General features: G+C 41.5%; 1 protein-coding gene across 1 annotated transcript; it reads right to left on the bottom strand.

Annotated features, from left to right (window-relative positions):
- Positions 1-5,693: 5,693 nt before the first annotated feature.
- Positions 5,694-14,075, bottom strand: LOC121855063 (troponin C-like). The gene is made up of 6 exons (XM_042349889.1): positions 13,972-14,075; positions 12,349-12,376; positions 11,279-11,422; positions 8,846-8,965; positions 8,562-8,693; positions 5,694-7,275 (listed from the first exon to the last, which is right to left on the bottom strand). The coding sequence occupies exons 1-6, from the start codon at positions 13,972-13,974 to the stop codon at positions 7,250-7,252; spliced, it is 453 nt and encodes a 150-aa protein (XP_042205823.1). The 5' UTR covers positions 13,975-14,075; the 3' UTR covers positions 5,694-7,249.
- Between the last annotated feature and the right edge of the window lie 1,176 nt (positions 14,076-15,251).

Here is a 15,251-nt window from a genome sequence, read left to right as displayed (position 1 = left end):
GATAGGTACTTGTGTGTTGGAATATTTAATATTAAGGTAATAAAATGGTGGCGAAGGTGTGGCTATTGGGGGAGGCTGGAGACCACGTTAAAAAAAAAGTAAAGTGTGTAAGTGTTAGGAGGTGTAATAGAGGAAGAGAAAGTAATTAACACACAGGTATAAGTAATTAGCATGAATCAATTCAATTCAATTTCAATTGTTTATTCCTTGATAAAGGAAGCGGGATCCTAGTGCTGTCACTAGGTACCCCTGTACAATAACACCAGAAGCATCTGGCAAGTGTCACAAGTATTAGCATGAATCAATTATTTAAGTATCAGTTCCTGGAGCTTCCATAACAGGACCACACTCTACGTCTTTTGCCCCTTCCCCTTCCCCTGTCCTTCCGCCTCTCTCTCCCCTCCTCCACTCACCTTCCCTCATTAAGCTGTTCTTCTCGCCCCACAACACCTTCATCATCCGTCGTAAAAGGTATTGCACTACACTGAATCCTCCTCACTTGTAAACCATGATACTAACTACCATCATTCACCCTTCAATAAAACAGAATAGCTAATGACCTGAAAGTGTACAAATGTACCAGGTAAATCATAAGAAAGATTTAATGATTCAGGTTTTTTATTTTTTTGGGGGGAAGGTATAATTTTTGACAATATCTTTTTTGTCTTATTATTCATAGGTATTCTAACTACCTATTCGTGGACTAAATGGCCTCGTAGGGTAGTTAGGTCCCGTGTATGCAAGAGCTAAGTGGTTCGTGTTGTGTGATATTTATCTTTGTGTCTTACGTGGTGAAGTTTTTTGTCCTGAGAGAGAGAGAGAGAGAGAGAGAGAGAGAGAGAGTAACCCCTCGACCAACTACAATACCTAAACCAAAATGACCTTTAAATCCTCAACAAATTCTACCTAATCCACTACACACTCTTGTCTCAACTCTCCACTACCGTCACCTTTGGGCAGAAAATCCTTAGAAACTTTAATAACATTTTCAACATCTTGCTTCATACAACGACTACGAAAAAACGACATGAATGAGTCACTAAACAGTTCCCATACTGTCGTCTTGCGTTACTTTCTCATCAATGTTAATGCGCAACATATTTAACAAAAAAGATGTTAATATTAGAAGGAAATAATCAACAAAGGGATAATAACTCTCTATTTATGTTAATCGGTGCACTTTAGCTACCTGTAAACACCTTCGTCATTAGTGGCTGAGTTACCTGCCGCGCCGCTTCAGACACCTCCACTTTGTTCTCCCCGCTAGGGTGAATGTTAGTATTGCCTCGTGCTTGTTATATCTTATCTGAAATTACCTCCTGCTTATCAAACTACCTTGAAATAAAGTAGGTCGTTGTCCCATATTGGAGAGAAATTTGGACATGATTTTACTCCTTGTGCAATCAGGAGCCATTTGTGTCAGCAGTAAACACCTCATAACTAATAATTCCCTTAAAATACGTCCTCAGGGTTTACACTGACACAGCGAGACCTTTATTTAACGAACTATGGAGAAAAAAGGGTTGTAATCCATTATATCGAGATCCACTAGATACGAAACCTCGATATAACAGACTATATTAAAAAATAAAGTCCATTATATCAAGGTTTATTAGATAGAAACCCTGTACATAACGAACTCTACCCATTAGATTGATATCCGTTAAATGAAGGTTTTTAACTATAACTTAACCTTCAGTTCTCTTAAGTTAACACACTGGGTCTCACAACTCTCCAGTTATAATCACAACAAGGTGATCTTTACAACCCTACAACACCGAGACGTTCTGCACTACACATTAATATTTCACTTCACTCGACACAATAAACAACTGACAGACAGGAGGTAACAACAACACATCGTAAGGGAATAATATAATGAAACATCGATATAAACACTGTCTACCGCAACTTGTATCAATGAAACTTTTATCGTTAGTAGAAATATAAACGAAGACATTGAGAAACGACTGAGAAATGCATTTACGAACATCAATGGATAATCAATAGTCAGTACAGGAGAGAGAGAGAGAGAGAGAGAGAGAGAGAGAGAGAGAGAGAATGTACTCCTCTGATAGTACTCACAAAAAACTTCAGTACTGTGCGGTAATTTACTCGACCAGCGGCTGAATGACGACCCTCCCACTCTCTCTACCTCTCCCCCTCTCCTCCCCACCCTCACTTAGACATACTGTACAGGTAGGTTGAGAGATTATCGCCCCTCACGCACGATATACTACCATGAATAATGTATAAAGTAAAGTAATGCTAATTAGTGGTAATGTATAAGAACAGTAGTCAATAACAATTGAGCTTAAAACGCTATTTTGTCCATGTCGTCCACCAGGTAAACTGTGGATGTTTTTGCGTAATCTAACCTAACCTAACATAACCTAACCTAACCAAATCTAACCTAACCTAACCAAACCAAACTTCTCTTATTTCTGGCTAACGGAAGTGGTGTATGCAGTAACGAATATAGGATACATAATTCAGACGGACCATGGAGAACACGGCAAGCCACGGGAGGCCATAGGAGGCCACGGGAAGTCACAGGAGGCCACATGAAGACCACGAGAGGCCACAGGAGGACACGAGAAGCCACGGGAGGTCTCAGGAGGCCACACACACACAAACACTACATCAGCTTTATCAAATACTACAGGGGATACAACTTTATATTCTGTGTGTAACAAAAGGTACACCCATCACAAATTATTCACGTCTAAATGATGAGACAGCCAGACACAACAATGGTCACGATTGATAATTAATTCTATTACACCATTTCTCTCTACACCTGAACAGTACATAAAGAACTATGAAGGATTGGCAATGGTTCTAAGGCGAAATAGATCCCAGGGTGTTGTATGTAAGGAGGCGTGACGTGAAGGATGAAGGAGGCGTGACGTGAAGGATGAAGGAGGCGCTGTAGTAGGTGATAAGATAGTGGGTGTGTTTACAGTGGCGGGGTAGGGAGATGAGAGAGAGAGAGAGAGAGAGAGAGAGAGAGAGAGAGACCGGTATAGACCTATCATTAACTATATCGGGAACTAAATCAGTTAATAAAAAGCCCTATACAAATATTTACTCACCTGCTAATGAGGTTAACAGCGTCACCTGGGAGCTGTGGTCGGTAAGGTGTATGGGGGACTGGTAGGTGTGTCATTAACATGTTAGGTTAGGTTAGGTTAGGTTAGGTTAGGTTAGGTCAGGTTAGGTTAGGTTATTATTATTATACAAGTTCTATTTACACTGAACACGCATACTGAATCACTTGAGGTACGTGTACGAAACAAACTAAACCATATATATACGAATTATGTTACAGTGTACGAAACTATATAGAACAAGAATATATGTCTCATCTATTGTGCTTTACTGAGGGTTAATAAAGGTTTATACTCAATAGAAAACCAATCATAAGCCATTCATAAACCACAATAAACCACAATAAACCACGATAAACAACGATAAACCACGATAAACCACAAACAGTCTTAAGATATGTGTAATAATATGTACAGTAGCTAAAACAACTATGTGTGCAGGAGGGGATCGATATGCTCCCAAGTTTGACGTGTGACTAGTGACAGCCTTCATATACCAAAAATTCATCGTCCATGGTCTCATATTATTTCCCACAGAGTATGCAGATAGTTGTTTGAGCTACTACGTACAATACCTTCATTAGTCACGTGTTATCAAAGTCTTCTTTAAAAAATTAATATTGAAAACGATTGAAAAATGAAAATAATCTGAAATAATTGAAAACAAAAAGATTATCAAATGGATCGATGAATGAATGGATAACTTATCGGATGAGTGGATAGTTGAACGTAGTGACAGACGAACAAACGGACAGGTAAACGGAGGTGTTACTGAGGCTTGTATAATAACAGACAGGTACACAACACACCTTTACACCCCCCTCCCCCCCTTGGACTCACCTTCCTCACGGGCGTAGACGAAGGTGACGGTAGACCAGGCTTTTGTTATGATGACGTCATAGATCATCTGGGAGAGGCAGGTGCAGTCTTTTCCGACGATGGTGGAGGCTGAGGTAGAAGAGGAAGAGGTGGAGGAGAGGAAGACGAAGAGGAGAAGGAGGTAGAGGAAGAACCGATGGAAAGTCAGTGGCCTTCTCATCTTGGGTTCTGTAGTTAATTTTAGTGATTTTGTTTTATTTAGTTTTTTATGATTGTCCGTTGATTATTTTTTTTTCTCCGTGTGTCTTGTCGTTGAGGCAAATCAAAAGTTGTTAGAGTTACAGAAGTCGTGTTTATGACCACTACCACCCAACTGACTCTCCTCTATCACCTAACCTACTCTTCTCTCTCTGAATATTTCAATATTAGTGTCGCCAGGAAGATAAAAAAACGTTGGTTAGAAACTACTCTGTATTACATAGTCATACTAGAAAAGCCTTTACCACAGTATGTCTTAAGGTAAATAATTGATTGTTGACTCTTTCATTATAGGGACTCAACTTACGATACTTTCGGTAATAACAGATGATTTTATAAAGTGGAAAAGAGGGGAACCCGTATATATGGGTTAGGTGATTATCCCCATTGATGTAGATGCGTTGGTTCCTCAGGCAGTTAATGTGTTAGAGTGGAAACTTTTTACTTCTTCTGGATTAAGTTCAGAGTGGATACAATTTTATATTTATGGGACACAGACAGAAGACCATGACTTATTGTCTTCCTATTTGGTGATATGTTCGTGTTCAGTAACCACTTGTACCTCACTACAATCCTCTCTCGTATTCACTGACATTAAATATTACTCTCAGAATATCTGTGCTTAATGTGACAATTGCGTTGAGTTTTCTTACAGTCTTTCAGCAAATTATTTAAACGGTGAATATGATAATTTTTTTCTTAAATAACCTTAGATAATGACCCGGTCCTTATTGTTGTTGTTTATCTTTCAATAACCATCAAAGATCAGAGGCTAGATTAGAGTCCTTCAACCCTCAGTCCATCACATGACCCACCTTAGTACACAACGACCTCTATCCTGCCCATCACTAACCACACACAGGGATAATATAGACAGTCCTCCATCTGGTCATGAAGACTATTGTGGCGTGGCGTAGTTGTGGTAGTGGTGGTGGCGGGTCAGCGGAACACACGTGTAGCGGGATAAAGAAGAGAGAGAGCAGGTGGTAGTTGCCTCTGTGTTGGCCAGTGCCGGACTGATCGACTGCCTACCTCTTCACCCATACCGAAGCATTCAGAGATAACCATTGGACCACGCATCAGGTCTATTGTGGTGATATAAGTGTTAATCTTCCCCACTGATATTTGTTTTGATCTCTTCCTGACACCTGACATCCCGTGGCAGATATTGTCCCATCATCACCTAGTATCAGTGACCCCCCCCCCATAACTTCCAGGTAATTACGACACTTTTGTAATGACCTAGATCAGTTATCATCACCACCTGGTAATTGTAACGACCACCTGTGATTTCAATCAGCAGTCAGTGCCATCTGTTACCTGTGTGGCCTCCCTCAGCACTACATGTTACCTGTGTGGCCTCCCTCAGCACTACATGTTACCTGTGTGGCCTCCCTCAGCACTACATGTTACCTGTGTGGCCTCCCTCAGCACCACCTGAGCACCACAGATCATCAGTCTCTCTTATTAACTACATCTTTCAAAGGAGTGAAGGAAAACCACTGGTATTCATAGTTGTTTATTCTATATCAACTGAGATTAACCGCTGAAGGGGGGCGTCTTCACCCAGGCCCCAGAGCGTGACCAGAGGCGATATACAGTACTTAGAAATCCATAGATGAAGTAAATCATAAGTGAAAGAAGTATGGATATACATTTATAAGTGAAATAAGTATTGAAATTCATATATAAGTGTAAAAAAGTTTAGAAACACGTAATAAATGATAACAGTTTAGAAAAAAATCTATTAAATGATAAAAGTGTAGTGATACATTAATAAATTCTAAAAAAATATGAAGCAGCAGAAGTATAGAAACACCTCGAAAAAGCGTGGGAAGCGCAGGACGCACACGGAGTTCATAACAAACATTTGAGCATCGCAAAACAAATGTAAGAACGAAAATACAAGCAACTGATGATAATAAAAAAAGCCTCAAGCAAATGAGCATTGCACTTATAAAATACAGGAAATGTAGAGAAGAGGAATTAAAAACCTACGTAAAATAAATATAGACGTTTAAAACTGATGATAACTATAGTATAAGGAAAGTAAATGGCAACTACAGAACATAAAAATACAAAAGGAGATCTACGTATAGCCAGGCGGGCCAAGTCGTATCATTTTGTAAACACACTGGCGGGCTATATTCACTACAGGAGGAACAAACACCTGCACGAAAGTAACTGAAAATACATAAAAACACAGGATGAATGCAATAAAGATGAAAAAACTACAGAGAGTTGTCATAAACGTCTCAAATAACCAAAAAGAGTCTTATGTGTCGTCTTAAGACCTTCATGTATAGGTGAAGATGACTTGGTGAAGGTTTCAGGTACAAACTAAAGAAAGTCTTAAAATTCTGTTCTTCTCGATCTTTAGCAACTTTAAAAAGGTTGTAGGAGAGGAAGAAAGGCGAAGAGGGAGGAGGAAGAAGAGAGAGAAGGAAGAAGAGGGAGGGGGAAGAAGAGAGATGAGGAAGTAGAGGAAGGAGGAAGAGTCTTAGATGTAAAATAAAAACAAAACAATAGTGACAAGCTATAACAACTGCCTCAAACAACAGCAACTTTTGTAATACTGTCCTGTAAAAAAAAATAGTTTCAGGTACATTAAAAAAAGCAGAAATAATTTTGCGACTTTCCTTCAGCAGCAGAAAATGAAGTTCTAAACAATTTCTTAGGGATAAGCAGATTAAAAAAAGCCTCAATGATTGTCTAAAAGTCTCAAGATGTAAACATAGTCTCAGCGAACTGTCTCAGGAATAAGCAGAAATATCAGTGTCTCAGCATCTTGCTCTATGGGATAAGCACATAAAAAAATAACAAACAACTGTGGAAAATTTAACAAAAGCCACAGAACGAAAACATAAACAAAATAAACAAAAGCAACTGAGAAAAAAACCCGCTTCATTAATTAACAAGAACGATTAACAATAACAAAATACTATAGATGAATGAGAAACGTAAAAAAATAAGTTAAGAAAACAAGTGAATGAGAGAATAGGAATGATAAAAAAACAAATGAATAACGCGGCGGCCTCAGTCAGCGAGAAGGAAGAATAATCTCAACCGTTCATCATATCCATGAACTCTGAAATGAGAAGTTGATACAATGATTACTCTAGTCGAGGAGGAGGTGAGATGCATGATCAGACCTCTACCTCCACCTCCATAACCTCCACCATCAGTCGAGGAGGAGGTGAGATGCATGATCAGACCCCTACCTCCACCTCCACTACCTCCACCATCAGTCAAGGAGGAGGTGAGTCACGTGATTAGACCTCTACCTCCACCTCCACAACCTCCACCATCAATCGAGGAGGAGGTGAGATGCATGATCAGACCTCTACCTCCACCTCCACTACCTCCACCATCAGTCGAGGAGGAGGTGAGTCACGTGATTAGACCTCTACCTCCACCTCCACTACCTCCACCATCAGTCGAGGAGGAGGTGGGTCACGTGATTAGACCTCCACCTCCACCACCTTAACCTCCACAACCTTCAATACCTCCACTTCTCATAGATCCTTTCCATACCACGAACATATAATTCAAATATATTTCATTATCAACTACTATCCATATACTTCAATATATATCACATAAAACTAATGGAAAATAAAGATTACAGTTCATTTATATTTCATCACTCAAAATAAATCCATAGTCATTAATTCTTTTTATCATGTACAGAATTGAAATAAATTCTTTAAACTTACACCAATTTAGTTTACTGTTTTAGTTCTAGAAGTCAGATATTTTTTTGCGTGTAGTTTTTGTACAGCTGATGGTGTTTTGCCTGTTAGTTGTGTATCTTGGTGAGTGAGTGAGTGAGTGAGTGAGTGAGCGAGTGAGTGAGTGAGTGAGTGAGTGAGTGAGTGAGCGAGCGAGTGAGTGAGTGAGTGAGTGAGTTATTCCAATATATTTTTTGTCTCTGTTCATCTTCATTGTCTTTGGTCTTATTGGTCGTTATCCTCTTCCATATTTCTCCTTTCCCTTCTCTGTCCCACCCTTGTCCTCTTTCTGTCGCACCTGTCATAACGCTCTCCCCTCTATGTCGCACCTCTGTCCATTTCTTTACCACACGGACGGTACACAACACAGCCTTGGATAACACCTCCCTCCCGCACCTCTACCCCCTCTATATCGTACCTGTGCCTTCTCTGTCACCTTTCTGTCCGTCACACACCTGTCCCCTGTCCATCACACTACTGTCTCCTGTCCGTCATACTCCTGTCTCCTCTTCGTCACACTACTGTCCCCTGTTCGTCACACTACTGTCCCCTGTCCGTCACACTCCTGTCTCCTGTTCGTCACACTACTGTCCCCTGTCCGTCACACTACTGTCTCCTGTCCGTCACACTCCTGTCCTCTCACCATCAAAGTCGAGGGTGCCGGAGCCGTCTTCGTCCACCTCCTCAATGATGCTGTCAAGATCCTCCTCAGTCAACCTGTTGTCCAGCTCTCTCAGGATCTCCTTCAGGACATCGGTGGTGATGTAGCCGTTACCTGAAGGAGGAATAGGACACAGGCTCAGGTAAAGTGTAACGTAACCTTTATCAGAATGAAATGACTTGTTGATGAAATTTTGGTGAAGGTCTGTTGTGAATGATTTACTAGAGAGGACAAGACATTTCTTTTCAAGCCTTTAGTAAACTCACCGCCTTTGTCGTACACACGGAAGGCCTCTCTTAGCTCGGCCTTCAGCGCCTCCTCGTCCTCCTCAATCAGGAACTTAGCGGCCAACTCCACGAACTCCTCGAACTCCAACTCACCGGAACCTGGAGGAGGAGGAATGGCAGGTCGAGGATGAGGGCACAGTGGATGAGTTCAGGTATCGAGGGTAAGGTTTAGTGTCAGGGATCAGGTCACGAGGAGAAAGTACAAGGTTAATGTATATCGAGTAAAGGAAGCAATTGTTGAAGGTTGAGAATCGCCAGAGGGAGTCGAGGAGCAACACGGACGGTACACATCACAGCCATGGATGACATCGTACATGATGGAGACGACGATGAGGTGGGTCAGTGTTCCAGGGATGACGATGACCCAGTGACGTGTGTTTGAGGGAGGACACAAGCCAGGCGTGGATGTGGAGAGATGGGACAGGCAGGCAGATAGGTAGGCAGGCAGGCAGCACCAACAGGCAACAGGAGAGAAGGAGAGATATTTTCTGTTAGTGAGATACAGCGCCACCTCGCGGAGATGACTGGTCTTAGTGCATGTTGATCCTCTCGACCATCCCAGTTTTGCATCATTATGAAAATATGTTGTTAAGTCTGACGTTGCTAAGAATTCATGAGGGTCGACCGCGGAACTTCATATTATTATTTAAATAGGGAGACAAAGAAAAAAAACACCAAAATAGTTTATTCTACTGCGTTTCTGTCGCAAATTTATATTTTTTCGAGTATTTTGGACCTTTTGTTATCACACAAGAAATTAAACTTTGGCGGGAGACACTGATTCCATGTATGTTCTGCCAATCACCGTGAGTCTTGGTGTCATGCGACTATGCCCAGCTAATCAGCGTTACTCTCTCGTGTCACGTGATATTTCTGCTCCTCCTCCTCCTCCTGAGCTTGGCAAACCATTCATTGTGTATTTGAAAACGATCCGGCTGCCATTAACATTTTTATGGCTCTTGTTATTTTGCCAACCTGTGTGAAGTGCGGAAAGTGCGGTTGGAACTGTCGTTATCTTTGGTTTTGTGCGAAAAGACGAAAGGTTGCCAAGACAAAGAAATCACCTCACTGTGGCTTGTGTGTTTTTGTGTTTTAAGGGCACATATCTGGATAAAACACATCTATCAGTGCGAAAGAACTTGTGATTTTGTAGTGCAGTTATCAGGATATATCATTTGAAACTGTCGTAAATTGGAAAAACTTCTGTGTTGAGGTCTGTGAACACTGGTTGCATATCAAAGAACCCATAGGGGGCCTGGTGTTGTAGTTGAAATAGGCGAAAGTAAATTTGGAAAATCAAAATACAATCGTGGCCGTGAAGAGAGAAGAGTGTGGGTGTTAGAGGGCGTTGAAACTGTCTCCAAACAGAAAATTCATACTACCATTGCCTGGCCGTAGTGCTGATACTCCCACACCGCCAATTCAGCAGTTTGTAAAAGCGAGTACCATCATTCATGCTGACCTTTGGAGGGCGTACAGTACCCTTGGTGACATTGGTTACACCCACAGAACTGTCAACCATAGTGAAAGTTTAGTGGATCCTTCTACACGCACTCATACGCAAAATATAGAATTATTGTGGCAGTATATCAAGAGTTGGGTGCTTCGTGCCTGCAATAAGAAGGAACGTTTCCGACAATATTTCACTCGGTACATGGTCCAAGCCTGACACGACGTTCATGAGACAATACTCCACCACTTCCTCCTACCTTGACATCTGCTAAGGCAAATTTTTACGCACCGGGGTTCCAGGTTAGGCAGATCCTTCTGGTTTCTCGGGTTAGGTTTCATTACGGTTCGTTTCGTCAGTTTTTTTTTTTGTGTTTTTACCCCAGAATTTCCCTCTTTTTCGAGGCCTTGCCCACTTTATGCAACCAGTGTTGTTAGAAATGTGGGTTCATATATCAATGACAGCGCATTTGTGACGGAAATGAGGGTAAGATTCGCTTGAAGCACAACAAAATACTCTATAAAACCCTATTTTTGTTAGTAGTTTCCGTGGTCGACTTTTTCCGAATCTTTACCGTTATTTTAAAAACAAAGTCAAAGGCTAGATATTGTCTTTTCAGACAATAACTTATCCATCACAAACGTTACAGTCTCAGACTTCGAGATAAAGGAATCATCATTTTAAAGAAACAAGTGAACAAACATAGAAGTATTATACAGGAGGCGGAAGTGACTAGCTCCTAGAGATAGTGAGGCGTCTTGCCAACAGGGTGGTGAAGGGACATGCACCAGACAGCCCACCACGCATGTGAGGTGGTTGACATATTTGTATCAGATTATGTTTCTCAAATTCATTATCATTATCAGTATAACTGTGGTTTGATATAACATCATGATATAGACACAAATTTTGCAACTATTTTGACTAGTCGCCACTTACTGTCCTCGTCAGTCGCCACTTACCGTCCTCGTCAGTCTCGGCGATAACCTCCTGAAGGTTCTTCTCAGAGATCTTGACGCCCATCATCCTGAGGATAACGCCAACGGTCTCCGGGGTGATGAAGCCCTTGCTATCAGTGTCGAAGGAGTCGAAGGCCTTCTGGAGGGCTGTAAGACGAGTGTATAGCGTTAGTGTGTTGCAGTGTGTTGCTGTAATACATATATACATACCTGTAAGTGTTGCCACGAACAAGACAAACAGTGATGGGTGAAGTAAAACAATGTGAGGATGTAGATGAGACGCACAGATGAGAAGTGAGGAAAGTAGATGGTGAATAGGACAGAGAATAACATATGAGATGAGGTCATGAGGTGCATCACATTTTCTTCATCAGTTTAAGACGCTTCGAGGTGATGATCTTAGTGATGAATGAATCAAAATCTGGGAGGAGGAGGAGGAGGATGTAGCCCACCATGCTTAGTGCAAGAAGGAGGTTCACTGGTTCATTTACAAGAAGGAGGTTCACAACACCTCCAAATGGTTCATCCACAGCAAAAAAGGTTCACGAAACATATTTCTTTAGAAACTTTATATCTTGGAGGTTCATAATCTTCAGGTCAAACTCTAGGGGAAAAAATAACGAATGAGTTTGTTTATATATCCTACTCGGACAACAAACGTACGAATAGAAAACGATAACTGGTGTAAGGGGGAACTACTGTAGATGGGGGTGATGGCTAAGGTGTACACAGAGCAAGACAAGGATATTCAACTGTGATAGTGTGGGCTAATATGGCCTGGAGGACATAGTAGACCTTAGGGGATAAGGAACATAATATCTCAGTTGGTCACTCATGGCGATTTTGGGAAGGTTCAACAGAGAGAACCAATACTGTGAAAACTTGGTAGGGGGGACTCACGTAAGATACTGACCCACTTATATCATCATCTACAGTAAATGATGTCTTAGTTGGATCGCATTGTTGTGTGTGTGTGTGTGTGTGTGTGTGAGGACCTAGGCGGGGGAGGGACGTCGGGTACCAGGGCCAGGGCCACAACATGCACTACATAGCCGCCTTCAGGTGATACATACCCCCAATCTGTTCTTCATCCAGCATATCCTGTAAAGGTAGTTGTGGTGTGAATGGTGATACTCTGTATTACACACTACAACAGGGAGTAAGGAAGACGATACTACTACTACTACTACTACTACTACTACTACTACTACTTTTCTTTTTTTTTTTAAATTGGCCTCCAGCCTCCCCCAATAGCCACACCTTCGCCACCATTTAATTACCTTAATATTAAATATCCTAATGCATAAGTAGCTATCCTACCTGTGTTAAATTAGTTGAGCCGCAGATCTATGCGGCATTCAGTGACTGTAGCCTCATGGTCTACTACTACTACTACTACTACTACTACTACTACTACTACTACTGCTACTACTACTACTACTACTGCTACTACTACAAATAATAATAATAATAATAATAATAATGATAATAATAATAATAATAATAGGTTAATGTCAGACAAAATATAATACACAAGTATCATTAAACAGTTAAATAAAAATAAATATTAATAACAATCCAGAGTTATAAAATATATTAAGTTTGAAGTTAAAGATACAAAATATTATACCCTGAAATATACTGCATAATGACTGAGAGCAAATCGTATATACGTGTGAAAATATAATAAAATAATAAAATAAAGAAAAAATAAAACATAAATTAAATAAAGATAATAATAAGTCAACAATGTCCTCTAGTTGATTAATAAAGACCAGGTAAGTAATAAGAATGTGTTTGGGATCACCTGAAGATTAGACACCCTAACTTATTTTAACTGATGATTAAATACTCTAACACTACGTGAGCATTAGGTTAGGTTAGGTTAGGTGAGGTTAGGTGAGGTTAGGTTAGGTGAGGTTAGGTTAGGTGAGGTTAGGTGAGGTTAGGTTAGGTTAGGTGAGGTGAGGTGAGGTCAGGTGAGGTTAGGTTAGGTGAGGTTAGGTTAGGTGAGGTTAGGTTAGGTTAGGTTAGGTGAGGTTAATCTTCAGGTGATATAAGCTAGAGGGTAATTTTCATGTGATCCCAAATTAGTTAAGTGTGAAAATCGACGGCATTTTTATCTATATTAGTAATTAACTTTAACGTCAACACTCTGATAACCTTCCCTAGTGTGTCCTAATAAACACAAACATCACTACAGCCAATACCTTCATCACCACCACTGCAATCACCAGCAACACTACCACCAGTCCACCACCATCACCACCACTACACCCACCACAACACCATTACACAGGCTAGGGTTCTAAGATTCACGTGTTAAGTTCAGTGTGTCTCACTCTCTCTCTCTCTCTCTCTCTTTCTCTCTCTCTCTCTCTCTCTCTCTCTCTCTCTCTCACTTGTTGCTACATTGAGGAGGAAACTGTTACTACATGACAACTTCTTTCAACAACAACAATGAATGTAAGTTATGAATTATTTAAGTGAAAGAAGAAAGAGATGAATTATACCGATTATATTAGGGTATAGTTTAATTAACCCTTAAAAAAAATCTGTTATATACACAGTAATTAAGTTTTCGTGGTATATCTTTGTTATCTCGACGGTAAACTAACTACCTTTTGCCTTCATGTTATGTTGATCACTTAGTTTAGCAAGGAGCAGGAGGTGATGCTGTCAGGTGTTGTACTTACCATGTTGATGTGTGTTGAAGGGGTGGACGGCGGCAGGTCAGCTACAGACGAAGGTACAGAGGCGACTGGTGTTCGTTGAGCCAGTGGGACCTCCTATGCCCTCACAACCGCCTTTTATTTTTGCCTGACAGAGATCCCCAACATGACATACTCCCCCTCCTTACCTGCCCAGCCTTCCTCTCACACCCTCCCCCCCCTCCACATCTGTGCTAGTTACATTATTCTTATTCTTACCCCTCACCTCCTCCACCTCCATTCCCACATTCTCATTTTTTCCTCTTCTAACCCCCACGCATCCCTTCCTTACATTCTTCCACTACTCCCCCTCACCCCTAAGGACAATACTCTCACCTCCACCCTCCCCCATCTTCTCCATCACCCCTTCCTCCTCCCCCTCACCATCATCACTACCTCCCACCCCTGTACCTCCACTATACCCCTGTTGCTTTGTACTTACACACTCCCTCCTTCCCCCACTTACCCCCTTCCACCCTTTCCCATCCCCTCCCTTCACTCACCCCCCATCCCTCCATACCCCTCCCTTCCCTCACCCACCCAACCCTCCTCCCTTCCCTCCCCCTGCCCTCCCACGGTGTAACATAGTACTATATAGCCGCTTTCCACTGGGTGTCTATATTGGTCTGAGCAGAAGCACGTGGGGGTGAGGCCATCTGCCCAGAGCCTCTTGTGTCGCGGCTGACGCTCTTTCTCTGTCCAACCTGGTGATTCCAACATGACTTTTCTGCCATTGAAATACTTTTTGAATGATTTTTTTCCTTCAGTGCTTGTGAGAGAGAGAGAGAGAGAGAGAGAGAGAGAGAGAGAGAGAGAGAGGGAGTCATTTACTCACACCATCCGTAACACATAAACACAAGGTTCAGTGACGGTGGCTCCCTTAGTCAACCACACTGACAGCTGAGCAGGTGAGGCCTCCCGACCACTCCTTTATCTCTTAGGTTGAGACAGAGATATATACTGACAGAGAGAGATAGAGACGCCCTGTGAGACTGTTGTTGAGATTTACAGTCGCCAGTCTATGGAAAATGTATACTTGATGTTTTTAATATGTTGGGAGATAAGGGAAGATCACCTGAAGATTAGCCACCCCCCACCTCCACTGTTTATTTAACCTTGAGATTAACAAACCATAATGCTAATCTAAGGGAACCGAATATAACCTAACCTATCCTAACGTAACCTTGAATTGCCTAACGCGAACCTAACCTAACCAAACCTATCCTAACCTAACCTATCCTATCCTATCCTAGCCAAGCCTGACG

The sequence above is a fragment of the Homarus americanus genome, unplaced genomic scaffold (assembly GCF_018991925.1).
Source record: "Homarus americanus isolate GMGI-L3 unplaced genomic scaffold, GMGI_Hamer_2.0 scaffold1909, whole genome shotgun sequence".
Classification (NCBI taxonomy): domain Eukaryota; kingdom Metazoa; phylum Arthropoda; class Malacostraca; order Decapoda; family Nephropidae; genus Homarus; species Homarus americanus.
This window is presented reverse-complemented; position numbering and strand designations above follow the sequence as displayed.

What these genes read in the sequence shown, in the direction of transcription:
- LOC121855063 (XM_042349889.1), bottom strand. An exon ending in CGCCGAGACTGACGAGGACG is followed by an intron (nt 8,966 to 11,278) that starts GTAAGTGGCGAC and finishes CTCCTCCTCCAG; the next exon opens with GTTCCGGTGAGTTGGAGTTC. An exon ending in CCGTGTGTACGACAAAGGCG is followed by an intron (nt 8,694 to 8,845) that starts GTGAGTTTACTA and finishes TTCCTCCTTCAG; the next exon opens with GTAACGGCTACATCACCACC.